A 21,969-nucleotide genomic window follows, 5' to 3' on the forward strand; every position below is an offset into this window, starting at 1 on the left:
ATTTATATTTTTCGATTTTGCGGTTTCGCGTTTTTGTGGATTCTACTTTTCGCAATTTCGCGTCAGAAATAAAATGTTTTCTTTGTCTAATACGTTCTCATATTTATTTGTATTGTAGTCCTGTAATATTATGTTGTCATTTCGATGTTATATTTAACACTGCCATTAAAGTGCGAGGTTTGGCATGCCACAAAACCAGGTTCAACCCACCATTTTTTCCTTTAAAAATGTCCTGTACCAAGTCAGGAATATGGCCATTGTTATAGTATTGTTCGTTTCTGTGTGTGTTACCTTTTAACGTTGCGTCGTTCGTTTTCTCTTATTTTTGAGTGTAATTTCACATTGCGATAAGACGTGTCACGGTACTTGTCTATCCCAAATTCATGTATTTGGTTTTGATGTTATATTTGTTATTCTTGTGGGATTTTGTCTGATGCTTGGTCAGTTTCTGTGTGTGTTACATTTTAGTGTTGTTTCGTTGTTCTCCTCTTATATTTAATGCGTTTCCTTCGGTTTTAGTTTGTTACCCCGATTTTGTTTTTTGTCCATGGATTTATGAGTTTTGAACAGCGGTATACTACTGTTGCCTTTCTTTATTCATCATACATACCAGGATTGATATCCAATAATTACGGCAGACGCGCGTTTCGCCTACGAAAGACTTATCAGTGACGCTCGAAGAAAAGAATGTTAAAAAGGCCGAATAGTTACGAAGTTGAGAGTTTTTTCAAGACAATGCCAATCACTACCAAATACTCATCACTTAGTAACGTCAATCTGAAAGGAGAATGATTAACATCAAATCAAATATTTACAGTTTGTGACCAACATATATTTTAAAACACAATAAACATATATACATACATATCAAACATACACAATAAAAACAGAATCAAAATTTATTATCTGTTAAGAGTCCCCTGCCCTCAGTTGTAATGACTTTTTCAAAAAGGATCCTAACTTATTTGTTGATAAAGGTGTTGATGGATTTAGTAAATAATGTATTTTTCCTCTTCATTTAAATTATTAAAGTTATTACTTACAGTGCATATGTGTTGTAAAAAGGCATTTCTAAGAGTTTTATTATATTCATAATAGAGTAAAAAATGTTTCTCATCCTCTAGTATTTTACATAGTTATCAAAAGTACCAGGATTATAATTTAGTACGCCAAACGCGCGTTTCGTCTACATAAGACTAATCTGTGACGCTCATATCAAAATACATTTATGACAAAGTCGTTCCTCTCTAGGGATTTTAAAATATCCCCCTTTTCAATTAACATATAAAAAAGAATCTGACTGGATAATGATATTCTCAAATATCATATCTATTTTGTTACAAACAGTATTTGCTAATGTATACCTGCCAACTTTTGAAAATGCCCATGCGGGGTTTACGTGCAAGAGGACTTGTATGGTCCAAGAAAACCTTCAAGGGGGCCTTTAAATGCATTTTAATGTTGTTTTGCTTGCTTCTTCATACTTTTAATAGCTTACAGCATTTATAAAATTGACGCATTCATTTATTAAATTTGATTTTGTTTAGCGTAATAAGTACGATATTTTACGTTTAAAGTTAGATTCAAAACAAACCGGACATAGCTTTATAATATAGTTAATTGCTACCTTAGTTTGCTATTAATAAGTATTAAAATGTGCATTGTTATTAAATGCAATATCAGTATTTAGTTCGAATATAATCTTAAATCAATCCTAATTCTATCTTATACATTCAAATGTGACGTCATTTTTCATTTTTTGATGATCTGTTTTACAAATTCAAATGACGTCATTTTTTGTCATTTTTTACAATTTCAAATGTGACGTCACTTGGCGTTGAGGTTTAAACTTATTCGGATGTGTCTACATTTTGTGTTGCAAATGTCTGGTTATGTAATGTATTTCAGTTGTTTCCTGTAATTAGTTAATACTTCAGTTTTAACATGTACATCCTTTGTATAGTAATTTTATAAATTTACTGTTTGCAAAAGTATAAATTATTCTAAATAATAGGGATGTTCTGGTAACTAACAGAAAACCCTGGCCGTTTTTGGCACAACTTTTTTGATCTTTGGTCCTCGATGCTGTTCGACTTTGTGCTTATTTCGGCTTTCAAACTTTTGTATCTGGGCGTCACTAGTAAGTCTTGTGTGGACAAAATGCACTTCTGGCGTATTAAAATTTTGAACTTGTTGTCTTTTGTTGGCTGTTGTTCGTGTGTTTCTTTGTCAATTGTGTTCTCCAATTTATTTATATATTAGTCCTGTGGTGTTGAGTTGTCATTTTAATGTTATATTTCACATGGCTATAAAAGAGGGAGGTTTGGCATGCCACAAAACCAGGTTCAACCCGCCATTTTTTCCTTTAAAAATGTCCTGTACCAAGTCAGGAATATGGCCATTGTTATAGTATTGTTCGTTTCTGTGTGTGTTACATTTTAACGTTGCGTCGTTTGTTTTCTCTTATTTTTGAGTGTAAATTCACATTGCGATAAGACGTGTCACGGTTCTTGTCTATCCCAAATTCATGTATTTGGTTTTGATGTTTTATTTGTTATTCTCGTGGGATTTTGTCTGATGCTTGGTCCGTTTCTGTGTGTGCTATATTGTAGTGTTGTGTCGTTGTTTTCCTCTTATATTTAATGCGTTTCCCTTAGTTTTAGTTTGTTACCCCGATTTTGTTTTTTGTCAATGGATTTATGAGTTTGAACAGCGGTATACTACTGTTGCCTTTATTTGTTTAAGATTGTGGACAAAATTGCTCTTTCAAAATTTCCATTTGGGAGCTTTTATGGGGAAAATCCCCCGGAAATAGTGACAGTTGGCAGGTATGCTAGTAATTTTACTTTTAAAATGTGTAATGATGCCAGTGTGCACTTGACGATGTTATTTCATTGCACAAACTAATTTCATTTTCGATTTAAAATATCTTCAATAAATTCTACAATAAGAATGAATGGTTAAATCTCTTGACTAGTTTTTTTTATTGTTAAGGTTCTTTTTAATTACACTTTTGAGTCTGTTGCATATTTTATTCACATTTCTTATTCAAAAGTACTTTAACTTAATTGAAATGAAAATTTAAAAAATGCCAGTTGGAGACTACTATGTCATACACCTGGGCCGGTTGTTGTAGAAAATGGTTTTGTATAGATATAAAAGACACCTAATATGACAAACTGTCAACTTTGAAGTTAGTCATTCTTTATAGTATTTTATCTGAAATATATCTCAAATAGTCAGTTTGATTTTGAATAATAAGAAATACATGACTTTAAACTTAAACCCATAATTTAACGTTGGAATTACATTGTTATCTATACGATCTTTAAATTTATTTTCTATTTTCAAACCTCAATATAGTTTGCACTTTTACGGAAATATGTTATGCATAAACTAAAGCTGATTCATGTTTTTTCTCTGTCGGTTGTCTTTTTAACCAATCATTATTTTCTAAATCAGCAAATTCAAGGACCAAGTCAGGAATATGATAGTTGTTATCCATTCTTTTGATGTGTTTGAGCTATTGATTTTGCCATTTAATTAGGGACGTTTTGAATTTTACTCAGAGTAAAGTGTTTCTGTTGTTTCTTTTTTTTTCTGTGATCGTTGATGTGTTTTTCTCGGTTTTAGTTTGTAATTTGGATCGAATTTCTCTTAATATCGATTTATGACTTTTGAATACCAGTATACAGTGACGGATCAAAAACTTTTCATAAAAGGGGGGGGGGGCGCTGACTGACCTAAAGGGGGGGGGGCTCTAGTCATGCTTCAGTGATTCCCTATATAATCAACCAAAATTTTCCAACAAAAAAGGGGGCGCCCCCCCAGGCCCCCTGGATCCGCCTACTGTTGCTTTTATAGGACAGTTATTTTTCATTCTTTCCGTTTGTTGTTAATGTTTTATCAGATTTTACGAACCTTCTTTTCTCGAATTTACCTTTGAGATCGATATTTTTCAATTTGTTTCACCTTTTTTAATACTTAAAGTTTCACATCCAATCAAAGCTAATGCCCCTAGGTAGGTAATAATGAGCTTGTGTTATCGGTATTGGTTGGGTTCGTGTTGCTTAGTCTTTAGTTTTCTATGTTATATTGTGTGTACTATCATTTGTCTGTTTCTTTTTTAGTCATGGCGTTGTCAGTTAATTTTCGACCTATGAGTTTGAATGTTACGTGGTATCTGGCGCCCCTCTTTTACACTCGATACAAGTACTATTATTGCTTTTTCTGTGTTCTTTTATTGCGTTGTTAAGCTACCGTTCGTTCGTTGATATAAACCGCATTTTTTTTATATTCCACTCAAATGTTTATGTTATAAAATCCAGCCAGTGGAAAAAGATGTAAAACTTTGTATATGTATATTAAAAGTTGGATACCCAAAAGATTATGTAACTAAGTTATCAGCATAATATTTGATAGAATAATGTCCCTATATTTTCCTTACTTATTTCAGTAACATCATTACTTATATATAATAAAAACACGCATGTCACGAAAGTAACAAGTATTTTTGATTAACGGTTTGATAACGACATAGTTTACAATTCCTTATCTACAATATTTACGATATAATATGGCTAAATATCTTCAATTTCTGGTACTTGTGGTGACTTCATTGTGTGTAACAGCATTTGATAACGATGAGGAAATTCTTCTAAGACCAGGTAAATTGTGTTTATCAAGCTGAGTCTGGACCAGTAGCAATAAATATTTGTTACAATCTACATTAAGCCCGCTTTACGTTCACGTTAAAACTGCGATTCGTAAACACAAGTATATATGGTCAGAGGCGCTTAAATTTTAGTGATATATATATGAAAAACAAATATATATACTTTTTTCATATATATACTAAAATTTAAGCGACTGTGATATGGTGTAATTCAGATAACTTGTCCATACTATTTATGCAGTCTCAAAAACGAAGTTTAAAGACTAAGTAAGCGATTTTGTTGGATTTTTCGCGTCCAAACTAGAACATGTCAGTGATCAGAAATAAACCGCATTCCAGATGTAGTCGCGAGGTTAGCTGTTCCGAACTACCCCCAGTTTTCGAAGGGGTATGCATATATAAATGACATCTACTTTACCCATACACATGAATCCTTTCAATTCCGGGTTAACCAATAAACTAAACACAGATACCAAAATTCAAATTTTGTACACTAGCCGTGCGTTACAAAAATCTCACATCTACTAGTATAATAAAATGTTGCGTACTTAGAAGAGAAGCAAAAAAGACCAATTTATAATTCTTCAAATCTGTAGATTGATCTATTGGCAGATCGAACCCGTGATTTCAAAGCATGATACTATGTAATTGCGGCGGTTGTTTTGGACAAACTTTCAAAATGAAGCAGGAAGACTGGCTAAGGGGAACCCTACCAAAAGCTTTTTTTAATTGAACCCTTCACTGAGTTTCCGGTTTTAAGAGCAATGCATTCGTTTAGTTGTGTTATTTAATGAATTCGATTAAGAGGAAACTTATAGGCTAGCAGCCTGACACATTGTTACTTGTTTGAAATATTATTTAATGATACATCACTTAACACAATTATCTTCATAGAAATTCATTACACGCAGTTATTCATATTCCACAGGAGACACTGAAAAGGACGTAAAGGAACTCAGACAAGAAAATGCTGGGCTCAAAAAGGAAAACAGAGATATGCATCAACTAATAGCACGTTTGTCTGTCAAAATAAACAAGATATCCAATCTTGCCACTGACGAGGTCACAGAAGAGGCCATAAAAGATACATCAGCATCGACCAATAGTGTTAACCAAATTCATCCCAATGTAAATTCGAAAAGATTACTATCATCATGTAAGTCCCTTTTTATTAACCTTTCGACTTCGGGATTTTGACTATTTTGCCGACACAAGGAAGGCGAAAGATATACAGGAGAGAGAGAGAGAGTAAATCACACAAATCGAAAACAAATTGACAACGCAATGGCTAAAAAAGAAACAAACAAACATACAAACAAAAGTACACAAAACAAAACTTAGAAAACTAAAGACTGAGCAATATCTCAGAATAAAAAATCAATTTTAAAATGTTTTTAGGGCCTTGTTTACAAGTATAGTTTCACAATTTTGTTGAAATATTCCTGAAGTTGTCAATTTAGTGTCTTACTTATTTGCAACACTATACCCACATAAATTGAAACAATGCAGCATTTAGTATAGTATGAATACAAACACGACAATGTGTTGAATATAGTACTATATTTCAGCGTTACCAGATTATCTTGCTTTTGCTGCAAGCTTGAACACAACAATTCCACACGTTGCTGCACACCAAGTAATCAAATACAATGACATAATAACAAACGAGGGAAATGGTTATGATGCAACCCAAGGAATTTTCATAGCACCTGAAAGAGGCCTGTATTTAATTTCTTTTACTCTTTGGGAATCTATGAATGATCTTCAGAGAATAGGTTTAGATTTAGTTCTGAATGGAAAGAAAGTGATTTCAATCTTTGCTGATGGGGCTGGTACAAATGATTCAGCAATGACACAGACCCTACCTTTAGTTCTGAAACAGGGAGACAGAGTTTGGGTTCGTACACACGACAAGTACGCTGGGTTCACGCTTTATGGTAGTGCAGAATGGAACATGAATTCATTCTCAGGAGTTCTCTTGACGTATATATAAAATTGAAATAAAAAACTACTCTTCTGGTTTTGCTTATTAACTACTACATATATTATCGATATACAAATGTACATTAAAACTGGACCCTGTGTATGTTTAGGTTTGAGCTTTTGATTTTGCCATTTGTTAACGGAATACCCGAGTTGAGTTTTCCTCGGAGTTCTATACTTTTATGGTTTTATTTTTTACACGAGATAACAGTCCAAAATATACTAAAATAAGGAACGCTCCCAACTAGCCAGTTCTTTGGTTATAGTATAATCTATTGTTATCTTATACATATCTCGATGTGCCCCGTAGTTGTCTAAATATTTGTTTTGTTTTGCACGCTTCTGTGTGATTATAGAAAAGAAGATGTGGTATGATTGCCAATGAGACACCTCTCCACAAGAGACCAAATGACACAGAAATTTAACCTTGTCCGGCTAAATTTTTACAGTAAATATTATTTCTTTGATTTTATTGATTTTACACACCAGATTTGCTTTTCAATTCTCTACAGTTTTGGTATGATCGTCTGTTTGCATAGAATATTGCTCAAACCACTGCTTAGGGCTCTAACTTGCAGTGTGGGGATTATTGTTGCTCAGTGTTGAGGCCCTTATGATTTCTTTAAAATCAAGAACATTGATAAAAGCGCTGTTTCTTTCTTGTCATATTTTTTCAGGTCTGTGAATTTCCAGTTTTGAAAAAAAAGTTTAAGGTTTAAATTGTTACTTTCTGTTTAACTCTAAAAAGGTTGTCATTCTAATGTCAAACGTCAAATCTTAGTCATTTTCAAACCTTCAAGGTAAAATGTCATCACAGGATCCGATGGTTAACAGTTTAGATTTGCGTGCTTTGGTTGACTAATCTATTTGAGCATGTTAAGGTTAATGCAATGTTGTCATATTCATCGTTTGGATAATACATGTACTTACATAGGCCATGAATGAGTACTCATTTACGGGCAGATACAAGGAGTACGTCTGCCCATTCTTATTGGATTTGTAATCTTCACATATGAGCGTCAAACAATTATCATAAATCACTACAAATTAGTGAGTGTAAATTTAGCTTAATGGGTATTGCAATAAAATTATTACAATATATATAGTATCCAACCCAATGTTTACTAGTTCCTCTATGTGTGTCCTTTTTAGCTTCAATTCGATCATCGAAATATGTTAATTAGATTTACTTTGGAATACAATTTGTAATAGTTTCTGACATCTTAATTTAAAAGTTTGAATTTCAGAAACACTTTGTTAATTCGTACGCCTATTTGATTGTAGTACTTTCAAATCCAGTTTTAAGAATTTGATTTTATATCATGAATGTCTTTAAAAAATAAATACATTCAAGTTCATGTCGAGATCAGCGTTTTAGGTGACCTGAACAGAATTCAGCCTTGACTAATTAAAACGTACACGAAAGAAAACTTGGTGTTTTTGTTTGTTTTAATAAATTTTTCAACTTAAAGCTTGTCTTATATTCTTATCATGAATCAAGTAACCATATTCCATTATCTCACATGAACAAATCTAGTTTTGGGGTGACAATAATCACATAGTTTAGTGATGAAATGACATTGCCTTTAAACTTATGTCGTGATCTGCGTCTCAGGTGACATATATAGAATAGAGCCTTGACTGGTCAACACGCACCCGAAAGAAACTTGAGTCTATTTTGAATTATAATGAATTGTTCACCTTAAAGATGTCTTTTCGTCTTCTCGTGTATCATATTTTATCAGTATACAAAATCATCAATTGTCAGGGGGAAAATAGACATTTTAATAATAAGACGATATTAACACGTCGTACACATTGTCATAAAAAATCTTATTCTGTTAAGTAAAACAATAAAATTAAACTTGTTTTGAGATAAAATATATTAAAAGTATTTTACAGATATTCTTTTTTAAGACTCCCACCCATTTAAAACAAATAGCTTTTTAATAGAAAAACAAAGAACACGAGTTATTCATCAATGACACAAAAAACAACAAAAAAGAATTTAAAAAAAGACACACACTTAGTAAAAAAAACACCAAAAAAAAAAAAAAAAAAAAAGCAACGAAACAGCATTTAAGTTTAAAATGTTGAGCATACATAATTGATAATGCTGTGACTGATTCCAACAGAAATCCTTATCAATACATCTGTAATTTGTAGCTACAAATATATCATCTGTACGAGTTGACAGGATAATTCTAAATCGGAATGCGATAAGTTAAATTTTCGGCAGTTCATATTAAAATTTTTGAACGTTCAGAAACAACCGGCTAATTCGTATGTTATACATGTTATATACGTCTGCGTCAGAATTCCTTAAATTATATTACGCTTGTATGATTGTAAAACTTTCAAATTCTTTTTTAAGAAATTGTTTTAATATCATGAATATCTTAAAAAGTAAAAACAAAATTATCTTTATGTTCATGTCGTGATCGGCGTTCAGGCGACCTGTAATTATTTTAGCATAGAAAACGTACCCGATAGAAACTTGAGTCTATATTGATTTATAGTGAATTGTCCACTTTTAAGGTTGACTTTTCATCTTCTTATGAATCAAATTATCATACTTTATTAGTTTACAAAAAACAAATATTGTTGGGGGAAATGATCAACAGTTAAATGATTAGGCCACATTAGTATGTCATGTACACATTGTCATGAAAAATCTTCTTTAGTGTTAAATTTAGATGAAACTTGTTTTGAGATAAAATACATTAAAGTATTTAAGAGATATTTCTTTGTTAGATTATGACTTGTTTTTTACTAATAGATTTTTAGTTTAGAATTTTGAGCATACATGTACAAGTTTGCGGCCATTTGCATAACATAATTTTCTTACAGAACTAATAATGCAATACTTTGCCACAAAAGAAATCCCTACCAATACCTCTGAGTGTGTAATGCGTTGCTTTAAATAGACCATTTTTATAATTTGGATTACCATTACTTAAATTTTTGCAGTCCTAATATAAGTTTTTAACGTTCAGAAACACCATTATAATTCGTATATAGTAAACGTGGGCTGCCGATTTCTCACAATTATACTACGCCGATATGATTGTAGTACTTTCAAACCCAGTTTTAAAGAATTCGTATTTATATAATTGATGTCTTACAAATCAGGATAGACCTTCAACTTCATGTAATGATCTGCGTCTCAAGTGACCTCTATAAAATAGAGCCTTGACTTGTGAAAACGAATCCGAAAGAAACTTGAGTCCATTTTGAATAATAATGAATTGATCACCTTTGCGATTGACTCTTCGTCTTTTCATAATTTACCATACTTCATCAGTTTACAAAAAAATCATCTATTGTTAAGGGGAAATACACAAACATTAAAGTAATAATTCGACATTAGCATGTCATACACATTTTCATGAAAAACTTATTCTGGTTAGTGTTAAATTTGTATAAAACTTGTTTTTAGATATAATACTTTTAATTATCTTACACATAAGTCTTTGTTAGACTCTCTTTTGTTTTTACTACTAGCTTTAAAGTTTAGAATTTTGGAGCATACATGTTTTCGACCATTTGCATTACAGAAATTGTAACTGCTCCAAACTGAAATCCTTACCAATATCTCTACTTGTTGAGTTTGTAGCTTCAAATATACCCATTATCTGGTCATTTTCATAAATTTTCTGTTTCAAAACTTTGAATTTTTAAAAAAACTAAGGATTGTCTTATCCCAGGAATAGATTACCTTAGCCGTATTTGGCACGACGTTTTGGCATTTTGGGTCCTCAATGTTCTTCAACTTTGTACTATAAAACTATTTTGATCTGAGTGTCACTGATGAGTCTTGTGTAGACAAAACTAGCGTCTGGCGTACTAAATTATAATCCTGGTACCTTTGATAACTATGTATACCATATGTACGAGTTGAAGGTACAACGTTAGTAAGAATACCATTAGTGAAATTTTCTGCAGTCTTATTTCAAAAGTTTTATTTAGTGTTAGATTTGGATAAAACTTGTTTTAAGATAAAATACTTTTAAGTATTTAGCACATAGGTCTTTGTTAGACTTTTATTTGTTTTTATTAATAGCTTTTCAGTTTAGAATTTTGGAGCATACATGTTTGCAGTCGTTTGTATTATTTAATTTTCTTACAGAAACTATTATGCTGTAACTACTCCAAGCAGAAATCCTTACCAATATCTCTACGTGTGGAGTTTGTAGCTTCAAATATACTATAGGTAAAAGTTGAAGGTATAACTTAAGTAAGAATACCATTAATGAAATATTCTGCAGTCCTTATTTAAAAGTTTTAACGTTCAGAAACGCCCTACTGATTCGTATCTATTATACGTGTGCGTTAAAATTCTTAACATTATACTGCGCCTTTATCGTGTATATCATTTAGGTACTTTCAAATCTAGTTTTTAAGAATTTGGTTTATATCATGATTGTATCAAAAAGTAAGAAATACCTTCACGTTCATGTATTGATCTGCGTTGCAGAAGACCTGTATAAAATTAAGCATTGTCTTGGGACAACATACACAGAAGAAACTACTAGTATAGTCTTTTTTGAATAATGATCAATTGTTCACCTTTGAGATTGTCTTCTTGTCTCCTCGTGAATCAATTTATTATATTTCATTTGATTACTTAAACATCTATTGTTATTTTGATTATATTCACATATTTTTATGATGAGACGGGATTGGCACGTCATAAACATTGTCTTGTAAAATATAGTTCTGTTTATTAATTTAACGTGTGTTTGGAAAATATATTGGTGTTCTGTACATATATTTCTTTGTAAGACTCCAACTTATGTTTGACTAATCTCTAGAATAGGTAGTGTTGAATAATTTCAAGCCTGGTGATGATTGTTGATTTGGTTTTCGACACTAGTAGTAGAAGCCGTTAAGGTAAATCAATGTTTTGATGACTGTTGTACTGAAAGGACTACACACATAATAAAGTATCTGTGAAAATAAGTTGGGTGTCTATATAATGGAATTTGACGCGACTGTCATAAAAGTGAGAAGTTTAGCTAGCTATACCACCAGGTTTTCTCCACCATTTTCTACATATCAAAATGCCTGTTCTTAGTCAGGAATATGACGTTGTTATCCATTCGTTTGACATGTTTGCAAATGATGTGTTTGAGCTTTTGATTTAGCCATTTGATTAGGGTCTTTTCTTTTTGTATGAGTTCAGTACTTTTGTGATTTTACTTTTAAATGTAAATGATACAATTTCTTATGGTTTGGTTATATCTAAATTTAATAGAAGGCGTGTTCAACATTTAAACTGTGTTCATAATCAAGAAATATATCGATAAATGGTCCATGTAAATATATGCCTTATTTTAGGTATAAGGTGTCTTCATCAACAGAACAGTCTATCTTTATATATCGTTTTTTCATGGTACACTTATATCTTATTTGTGTATAAGATGTGTTGTATAAAAAACGGTGTCTATATAGACTATGTTTCCATAGTTCAATTATACTTTATTTGGGGTACAAGGTGTCTCCCAAATACGTTTCAACATGCTTACTGACACTTGATGAACAGTGACCAATGTATTATCGTTATGTGTACAATTGCCGAAATTATAAGCTAGCATAAAGCCGCCTATTGGATGTAGTCTTAGACCAAGTTTTTTGATACACAAAGCAACATACACATCTTCCAGATGAAAAAACGGAACATCTTTTGATGTTTTCACTATTTTTGTGACAACGTTCAGACTGGTGACATATCCAGTACCGGAACAGAACCCCGGATAGGTTGTTTGTGGATAACTTTTAAACGAAGCATACCATTTGGACCGTTTATCTCGTATAGGATTTGCCAAATGAGCACACCTTCCTCCAATGGCAGTCTGTAAAGCATTGGCATTCTTCTTAGTAACTCTAATAAGTCCTGGTATATGCACGTACATATCGTCATCCGTCTTCATAACGAACTGTGCGTTTCTGCAGTGTTGTGTTGCCCATTGATAACCCATCAATGTTTTATAAGTTAGATTATTGTATGCGTCCTTAAAGTTTCCCAAAATAATATCCTTTGTTTGCAAGTTTTCTTTTTCTAATTCTTTAGTCATTGGCGATTCTCCAAGTAGAAATACATATCTGATATTTCCTTTGTTCATTTTCGTATGCGTCAACCAAGTCTCTCGTATAGCGTTTCGACTCAACTTATTTTGCGGAGAAGATGTTATCATTATCAGTATATCAATGGACTCGTTACTTGCTTTACAGATGTCTTCATTGTTAATGATAAAATGAAAGTTTTCTAAGAACCATCCAGTATATTTCTGTTGCATGTCTTCTTGCTTTTGTTCAACAGGTTTTTTAGTACCAGTATGTAAAGTTTGATTAAGGTCAACATTGTTTTGCATATTCATATGCAAGTTTGGAAGAGTTGTAAAAGTTTTAATGTTTCGGAGAACAAATTTTGTGTCCCCTATAGCATCATATAGCAATTTCTCTGTAAGCTTTAAAGATCTGGCATTTAGGTATATGTACCAGGCCATTGGAAATAATATTCCGATTGTTATAATAAAAGTAAGCAGACGTACAAAGTCCTGTCGGAAATCACTCCGCTTCACATGAATAACTTTAAGCATAATGTCTTGTTTTCCCGTTTGAAGATACGGTAATCTGAAAAGAACCAATGTACTATAAGATGAAATGTATCAAGTCGTACATATATAATTACATTACATGTATGTTTCATTATAACACATAATTATGATTGGGTAACTCGATTCCAGTGCTGGACGTTTCGTTCCCGAGGATATCATCAGCCCAGTAGTCAACACTTCGGTGTTGACATGAATATCAATGATATTGTCATTTTTCTATTTACAAAATTTTTAATTTTTCGAAAAACTAAGGATTTTCTTAACCCAGCTGGCGTAGATTACATTAGACGTATTTGGCACAGCTTTTGGAATTTTGGATCTTCAATGCTCTTTAACTTTGTACTTGTTTGGCTTTATAAATATTTTGATATGAGCGTCACTGATGATTCTTATGTAGACGAAACGAGCGTTTGGCGTACTAAATTATAATCCTGGTACCTTTGATAACTATCTTAATAATCCAAAGAGAGAAATAAAAGTTTACAACAGCAACAAATAACCAGGTTCCTGTTTGTGTTACATTTGAATGCGTGAAACCTACTCCGCCATCTTAATAATGATCTGTACTGACAGATTATCAAAGATTATCAATCGGTAATTGGTAGTTTTTAATGAAGGCTATATCAACGTAATGAAACTTCAGCAAGATAATTCATGATAATGAACACTTAAATACCCCAACCCCTTGTAAACATTTCAAGGTTATTTGATCTATTACAGGTTTGAATTTTTCGATTGAACGACTACGCATCTTGAGTCCTTAAAATGCCAGTATTTAACCTCAAATGGTGATATTTAAAACCTTATTTTGTTGTTCTGTAGTAGGACACAGACAATTGGTCCAAGGAATATAGTCCCTAGTGTAAACAGTGTATAACTTGCATGTTTTATTTGATACACTTTCCAAATTTATTTCTTGATATTAAATGCATGAAATATTAAGTAAGGGGATGTATTTACATGTTAAAAAAATTTGGGTGCTGAATCTTTATGTTAAGTAGTGATTTGGTCCAGTTTAAAAAGGTCAAATTTTATCAATTCTGAAGCTGTCAAACTGAATTTTAGACCCCCTTAACACAGAATTGTCAATATTTTGAGTTAGAGCTGGTAGAAGTTTCTATTATTTTGATATTATTTGTCTCACTGGTAGTACACTACACTGTAAAAATCTTTTTGAGAAAGAGCAGGTGCGATTCTTTTAATTTGAATTTATTGTCTAAAAGAAATGCACTACGAAATAACTGTGTTCTCGGGCCTAAGAGATGGATTCCTGAAATGTAGATTGTGTACTTTGGCAACTTTCCTGAATGATTTGCTGGTTTCAATTTGTCAAACTCAATCAAAGTAAATGATTTACATCTTTGGTTTCCAGAAATTTTATTAAAATATGCTATTTTGGCATTCTACGGCTATAATAAGCATTTTAAAGTAATTTACATTTTATGACTAAGAGGCATGCTGACTTTCTATCTGACAGCTTTTTTGTTCCTGATATTTGTGTTTCTATGCTTTAATCAAATTCAATTAACCATTTGTGAACTCTGAATATAGAGAAAAGTAGATTATCACAGAAAAAAAGTGCAGCATATTTTGTATTCATGGCCCTGGTTAAACAGCCTTATTGATGTATGTAAAATGTGAAGAGTTTTGTACATCACATCTGTAGTCCATCACAAACATTTCCCTAAATCTGTAAAAAAAAAAGCACTGTATTATATTCAGTACACCTTACTCCTTTCATAGGCTACCATATTTTTTTTCTGTATGATAATAAGTGGTTCAAATTTATGCATATTGAGACTATAACTAAATGCAAGTTTTCCATTGAAAAGTGAAAAAATGGCCATCAGACCATATTGTCTTTCAAATTATTTAAATGCAAGAGTCCCTTTTGCAATAAGAATTCTTGTATCATAACACCTAAGCATAGAAATGAGCAAAAAGTAACACATTTTCATTTCTGATAGCTTCTGTGGGCATTTTTATATGTCAATATGGGCTACCGCCTAAATCGGTTCTAAAAAAATCACAGTACTACATAGCCCAATACCATGTTATACTCATGCGGTATGCTTTTTGTAACTTTTCTATACATTTAAAGTACATTTAATATATATGAAAGAATAATTTAGGCTTAAAAAACTTCAAAAACTTCAAATTGGCTGAGAAAAATGCATATTTATATAAGGCTTCCCTGAATTGGAAAATCTCTATTTTCAGGCATAGGCTCATATAAATTTGACTTTGGAATAATTACAATACATCTGATAAATAAAATGAGTGTTCAGATGCTTTTAATACTTGACATATAATATTCAAGAGCATTTAAAAAGCAAATTTTTGCAAAATTTCAAATTTCTAGGCCAAAATCTTGACAGTTGAAGATATTTAATTTATACGTCAAAAATAAACATCCAAATGTCAATACTAAAATGACCCTAGTTTCTCTAATAGATACCATACGGCCATGAAACTTGTCAAACTGTCTCATAATTGCCTAAGCTTAGGTTATGCAAAGTTTTATAAAGAATAGTCAAGTCTTTCTGTCCTATTAGGTCCAAGGAGACAGTTATCGTCCTTTGGTTTTCGTTGTCTACGAATATAGTCCCTAGTGTAAAAAGTGTATAACTTGCATGTTTTATTTGATACACTTTCCCAATTTATTTCTTGATATTAAATGCATGAAATATTAAGTAGGGGGATGTATTTACATGTTAAAAAAATTTGGGTGCTGAATCTTTATGTTAAGTAGTGATTTGGTCCAGTTTAAAAAGGTCAAATTTTATCACGTCTGAAGCTGTCAAACTGAATTTTACACCCCCTTAACACAGAATTGTCAATATTTTGAGTTAGAGCTGGTAGAAGTTTCTATAATTTTGATATTATTTGTCTTACTGGTAGTGCACTACACTGTAAAAATCTTTTTGAGAAAGAGCTGGTGCGATTTTTTTAATTTGAGTTTATAGTCTAAAAGAAATGCACTACGAAATAACTGTGTTCTCGGGCCAATTTATATTAATTATGTAAATTAAGGCGACAATAGTTTACCGATAATCAAAGAACTAAAAGAAACGAGACTTGATGCGTCCACAGGATAAATGAAGGACGCACGTTACCAGAGGTTCATACGAGTTGCCATTTAGGCATGCACCAGTGTATGCTAATTCATAATGTCATAATCGAGAATCTGACACATTCCAGAAAGGGACATAATCGGTAAAGTAAGAGATCAGACGTTTTTGCTGGGATCTAAAGATCTTAGACAGTGAGAACATGTCGGTACTGAAGTGAGATTCAGACACAGCCACATTGTATCAGTCAACTAATTTGTGATGCTGACCGTACACATTATGCTAAGTCGATTTCAGTAGTCTTTCCTTATAACTCTGCAGCAGCAGTTTTTGTGTAACGAGTATACTACTATTAATTAAAGTCCTTATTGTGTGAAAACACAGTTTTACGTAAGGAGCATACTACTATTAATTGAGGTCCGTATAATGTAAAAACACAGTTATTGTGTAACGAACATGCAACTATCAATTGAATTATGTATAGTGTGAAAACACAGTTGTTATGTAACAAGCATGCTATTATTGATAAAGTCCGTCTAGTGTAAAAACTCAGTTTTTGTGTAAGGAGCATATTACTATTTAATTGGTGTTCGTATAATGTGAAAACTCAGTTGTTGTGTTAGGAGCATACTGCAATTAATTGAAGTATGTATAATGTGAAAAGACAGCTATTGTGTAACGAGTATACAACTATTAATTGAATTCTGTATAGTGTGAAAATACAGTTGTTATGTAACAAGCATACTACTATTAATTGAAGTCTCTGTAGTGTTAAAACACAGTTGTTATGTAACGAGTATACTACTATTAATTGAATTCTGTATAGTGTGAAAACACAGTTGTTATGTAACAAGCATACTACTATTAATTGAATTCTCTGTAGTGTGAAAACACAGTTGTTATGTAACAAGCATACTACTATTAATTGAATTCTCTGTAGTGTGAAAACACAGTTGTTATGTAACAAGCATACTACTATTTATTGAAGTCTCTGTAGTGTGAAAACACAGTTGTTATGTAACAAGCATACTACTATTTATTGAAGTCTCTGTAGTGTGAAAACACAGTTGTTATGTAACAAGCATACTACTATTTATTGAAGTCTCTGTAGTGTGAAAACACAGTTGTTATGTAACAAGCATACTACTATTTATTGAAGTCTCTGTAGTGTGAAAACACAGTTGTTATGTAACAAGCATACTACTATTTATTGAAGTCTCTGTAGTGTGAAAACACAGTTGTTATGTAACAAGCATACTACTATTTATTGAAGTCTCTGTAGTGTGAAAACACAGTTGTTATGTAACAAGCATACTACTATTTATTGAAGTAACAAGCATACTACTATTTATTGAAGTCTCTGTAGTGTGAAAACACAGTTGTTATGTAACAAGCATACTACTATTTATTGAAGTCTCTGTAGTGTGAAAACACAGTTGTTATGTAACAAGCATACTACTATTTATTGAAGTCTCTGTAGTGTGAAAACACAGTTGTTATGTAACAAGTATACTACTGTTTATTGAAGTCTCTGTAGTGTGAAAACACAGTTGCTATGTAACAAGCATACTACTATCTATTGAAGTCTCTGTAGTGTGAAAACACAGTAGTTGTTGTAATAAGCATACTACTATTTATTAAAGTCTCTGTAGTGTGAAAACACAGTTGTTGTTGTAATAAGCATACTACACTGCTACTTTTACATAGGTTCTTTTTCTTTACTAAAAATCTGTAGTACTGGAAATTTACTTTTAATATTTTGTACTATCTTTTTATTTAAAAATTATTGTAATATTTAGGTGCCTATATTTTACAGTTATAAATCATTACTTTAACTGTCTATTCTATTTTTTGTCATATCCGTTTGACTTGGCTCGGTTTTTATGCATCCAATATTTTTGCTATAGGTATATTTTGTAGTCATGTCTTTCGTATTGCTAATATGCTTTGTGTATATGAAATTTTGTTCTACTTTGTTGACATATTTATTTAAATTCTATTATTATAGAGATTACAACACAATGTTGACTAGTGCTATTTGTGACAATTTGACCTATTACGTCTGTTACGCTAGCTCATACATCGTTATCATATATAATGGAAGTTTATGCGATTGTTGTACAAGTGTGAGGTTAAGCTAGCTATATAACCATGTTTAATTCAACAATTTTCTACATAAGAATATGTATGTAGCAATTCAGGAATATGACAGTTGTTATCCATTCGTTTGATGTGTTTGCGCTTTTGATTTTGCCATTTGCTTATGTACTTTCCGTTTAAAATTTGTCTCGGAGTTCGGTACTTCTGTAATTTTACATTTTCGTACGGATCTCATTTCCAGATATAACAATTTGATGACACCTATTAAGGGGTTGCTGCTTACACGAAAACTATTGTAACAATCATCCCTCACTTCTCCTTAATCACATGTCGTCATATCGTGTGAAATTGGAGTTATTCTTAACAATCCAAATATGATTTAACTGCCTAAATGTTAAATGGGTCAAATTATTTAATCTAGCAAATTAAATTGTTTAAGCGTAAAACGATCAACCAGTTAAGAAACATTTTATTGTTGCCATTTTGTTTTTCTTTGTTGCCATGTTTGTAATTAAATTGATTAAGATTATAACACAATATTGACTGCTGTGCTTCCAATTTTTGGGACATTTTTACCATGTAAATGTCTGTATGTTTTGTTCACACATCGTTGTCAAAATACTGGAATTTTATACGACTCTCACACAAGAGAGAGATTTTATTAGCTATAAACAATGTCCTACATAAGGATATACCTGTACCAAGTCTGAAATATTACAGTTTTTTTCATTCCTTTGATGAGTTTGAGCATTTGATTTTACCTTTTAAAAAGGAACTTTCTGTTTTTATTAGGAATGGCAAAGAGTTCTCTAGTACTGAGGTACTCGCTCGGAAGACCGAATACTCGAGTACCATTTTAGTACTCGGATACTGGTTTGCCTGTTATACATCTTGAGATATTTCTCTTCACATTTCCACTCACTTTAGTTCCGTTGAAATATCCCCTTCGTAATACTAAATGAAATCAATTAACAACATAAATATATTTATCCTGAGATTCCAATAGTTATAGTAGTACCAGCAACGTCCTTTCCTTCCAAGGGAATGCTTTCATATGCACTGCTTTTAACAAAAAAAGTCAAACAGTCTATCGTCTGCAATTGATGACCAGATCATATTTCTCAACAAGAAAAATATCAAAGTGACCTGCGGTGAACCCTACGCAACTGATTAGAGACATTTTAACGATGTTTGTACACGGATCAACACTTTCATGGATTAATAACTCATCACAAGCCGTATAAACTTACCTTTGTTTGTTAATCAAGACTTCTATGTAAACGTGATTGGTATGATATGTTCATCTAAATTAATTTAATTACTCTGTTTTTGAAACTTAACTATAATTGTTCAATTTTAATTTAAAGATAGGCCAAAGTACGAGACCGACATTCAAACACAAAAGTCGAACATAAACGGACAACGTTGTGGCTAAAAAAAGAAAATCAGACAAACGATAGTGCAAAAGAAAAAACCACAGAAAAAGTCAGACTGAGCAACAATTTGAAGTTAAATATTGTTGTTGACAAATTGATGGACAAGTATTATAAAAAATACCAACTCCTCAGGAACAGATGATACATTTATTGTCTTCTTTGTCGGACTATATATATACATTTTTTAAATTTTATTATAAATTGGTTCTTAACCACAGAAAAATACATTAGGCCCTATTTCTAATAAAAGCAACATTTTTAATCAATATGAGTTTATCCAAATAGCTAAAGAAGAACATTTTTTAAACATATTTTAAATATTGTTATATATAACGTGGAATAAAAACATTCTGCAAAAATCAATGAATACTACTTTAAAAAATTCAATACATTTAATGGAGGGTGCAAAATTATGTTTTAGAACTATGTGATTTTTCCATAAAAAAATCAACCCTCACAGTCAACAGAGAAGATGAGTAAGTATGTCGGAATAAACCAACACACTGTTTACTATTATTTACCGCCTCCGTTAGTTTTGAGGAATGCTTCTGTACCCCAAAGTACCCTCAACAATAATGCAATATTAAATTGGTTGAATTGATTCTGATCTGAAACATGATATTTTTTTTAATCGATTTCATTCTTATTTCTTGAACTTTAAAACAAATTGATAAATAATTCACTTGACAATTTAAAAAAAAATCAAAACTAGATATTATCAGCAGAATCAAAGAAACAAAAATTTTCTTTCATTTTTACATTTATAAACACAGGTTTTATCTAAGTAATCAATTACGAACATAATGCGTCTTTTTTCCAAACTCATAACATGATATGAGGAGAAGGTATCATTCAAAAAATAATAATTTATCGTATTAACCTTGATAAAAATATGATAAAACGAAATATATCATATATTTATGGCCTTTTTTTTCCCTTATACACTAGCATAATTTTCAGGGATTGATCAACGCCTCAACAATGAGCATACCCTTTATCGTCTTATCCGGACAGGCTTCAGTCCTCCAAATGTCAACGCTTGATAGAATTCAATCTAGCAAATACTTATGCGTTACCATTAATAATTAACTTGTCAAAGACATCCATGGCGCAAGTCCACAATTGAAATACTTACCCAAGACAACTACAAAGTCCGAGCATCTCATTCTAATCCTGTGGCACAAACATTGCTAAACAATTACAACAAGGAATCTCAGGTTATCTAACATATTCAGTATGCTGTTTCAGATATATAATAAACTGATAAGTATAAGCCGAAGCAGAGATAAAAGAGAAATTTACCAGAGGGACATTAAAGCTCATAAATCGAAACAAACTGTTAACGCCTTGGCTAAAGGAGAAAAAGACCAACCGAAAAACAATAGTACCAAATTTAAAACATAGAAAACATAAAGACTAAGCAACGCGAACATTACCAATACTGGGGATGATCTCAGGTGCCAAAGAAGGGTAAAGAGATCCTGCTCCACATGTGGCACCCGTCGTGTTACTCATATTAGTACAAACCCGGTTTTTAGTCTAATTCGGTAGGTCACATTCGTAAAAAGGGAACGGGATTGTAATAACGACATAAGGAACATATTCGATATCATCTGTGAAATGTATATTCCATAACGATCAACCAACTCGTGATGATGTCAGAAAAATGTGCGAAGGGATGATTTCATCTTCACCTAAATATATAGAACTCTTGGTTTAATAGCATCTTTCAGAGAAGAAATCATCTGTCAAGGAAAGCATGTTTGGAAATACAAGCCCGGGAATATCGTATCAATTTGGAGATATGTATACGTATGTGCAGGTGCTTCTTGAAAGTTGTCTGTTTATAAAACAACAACTATAAGTAACAATACGGCTTTCAACAAAAAATAGCACATGCCTGTTTTCATTACTTTTTTTTTATTTTGAAGAAAGAAGGAAGAAGAATAAGATGTTATACATTCTAAAGCGTCATTTCCAAATTTCAAATCGAAATTATCAACCTTAACCTTCAACGAGTTCACACCCCACATAATTATGACTTGCAGAGTTCAATGTCTTTATGCTGGTTTATATATGGGCTG

At 31.9% G+C, this 21,969-nt stretch overlaps 1 protein-coding gene and 1 long non-coding RNA gene across 11 annotated transcripts in view; one reads left to right on the forward strand and one right to left on the reverse strand.

Annotated features, from left to right (window-relative positions):
• Nucleotides 1-4,523: 4,523 nt before the first annotated feature.
• LOC143057940 (uncharacterized) lies at nt 4,524-6,694 on the forward strand. The gene is made up of 3 exons (XR_012972877.1): nt 4,524-4,667; nt 5,604-5,831; nt 6,244-6,694. It is a non-coding gene; the product is annotated as an uncharacterized LOC143057940 (long non-coding RNA).
• Nucleotides 6,695-11,891: 5,197 nt separating this feature from the next.
• LOC143057223 (beta-1,3-galactosyltransferase 1-like) overlaps nt 11,892-21,969 on the reverse strand; it is a 63,589-nt gene continuing 53,511 nt past the window's right edge. For all 10 annotated transcript variants that reach the window (XM_076230489.1, XM_076230484.1, XM_076230485.1 and 7 more), the window contains one exon: nt 11,892-13,294. In XM_076230489.1, the coding sequence (XP_076086604.1) occupies nt 12,133-13,260 (1,128 nt within the window). In that variant the 5' untranslated portion in view covers nt 13,261-13,294 and the 3' untranslated portion in view covers nt 11,892-12,132. The remainder of the gene's footprint in view (nt 13,295-21,969) is intronic.

The sequence above is a fragment of the Mytilus galloprovincialis genome, chromosome 13 (genome assembly GCF_965363235.1).
Source record: "Mytilus galloprovincialis chromosome 13, xbMytGall1.hap1.1, whole genome shotgun sequence".
NCBI lineage: Eukaryota > Metazoa > Mollusca > Bivalvia > Mytilida > Mytilidae > Mytilus > Mytilus galloprovincialis.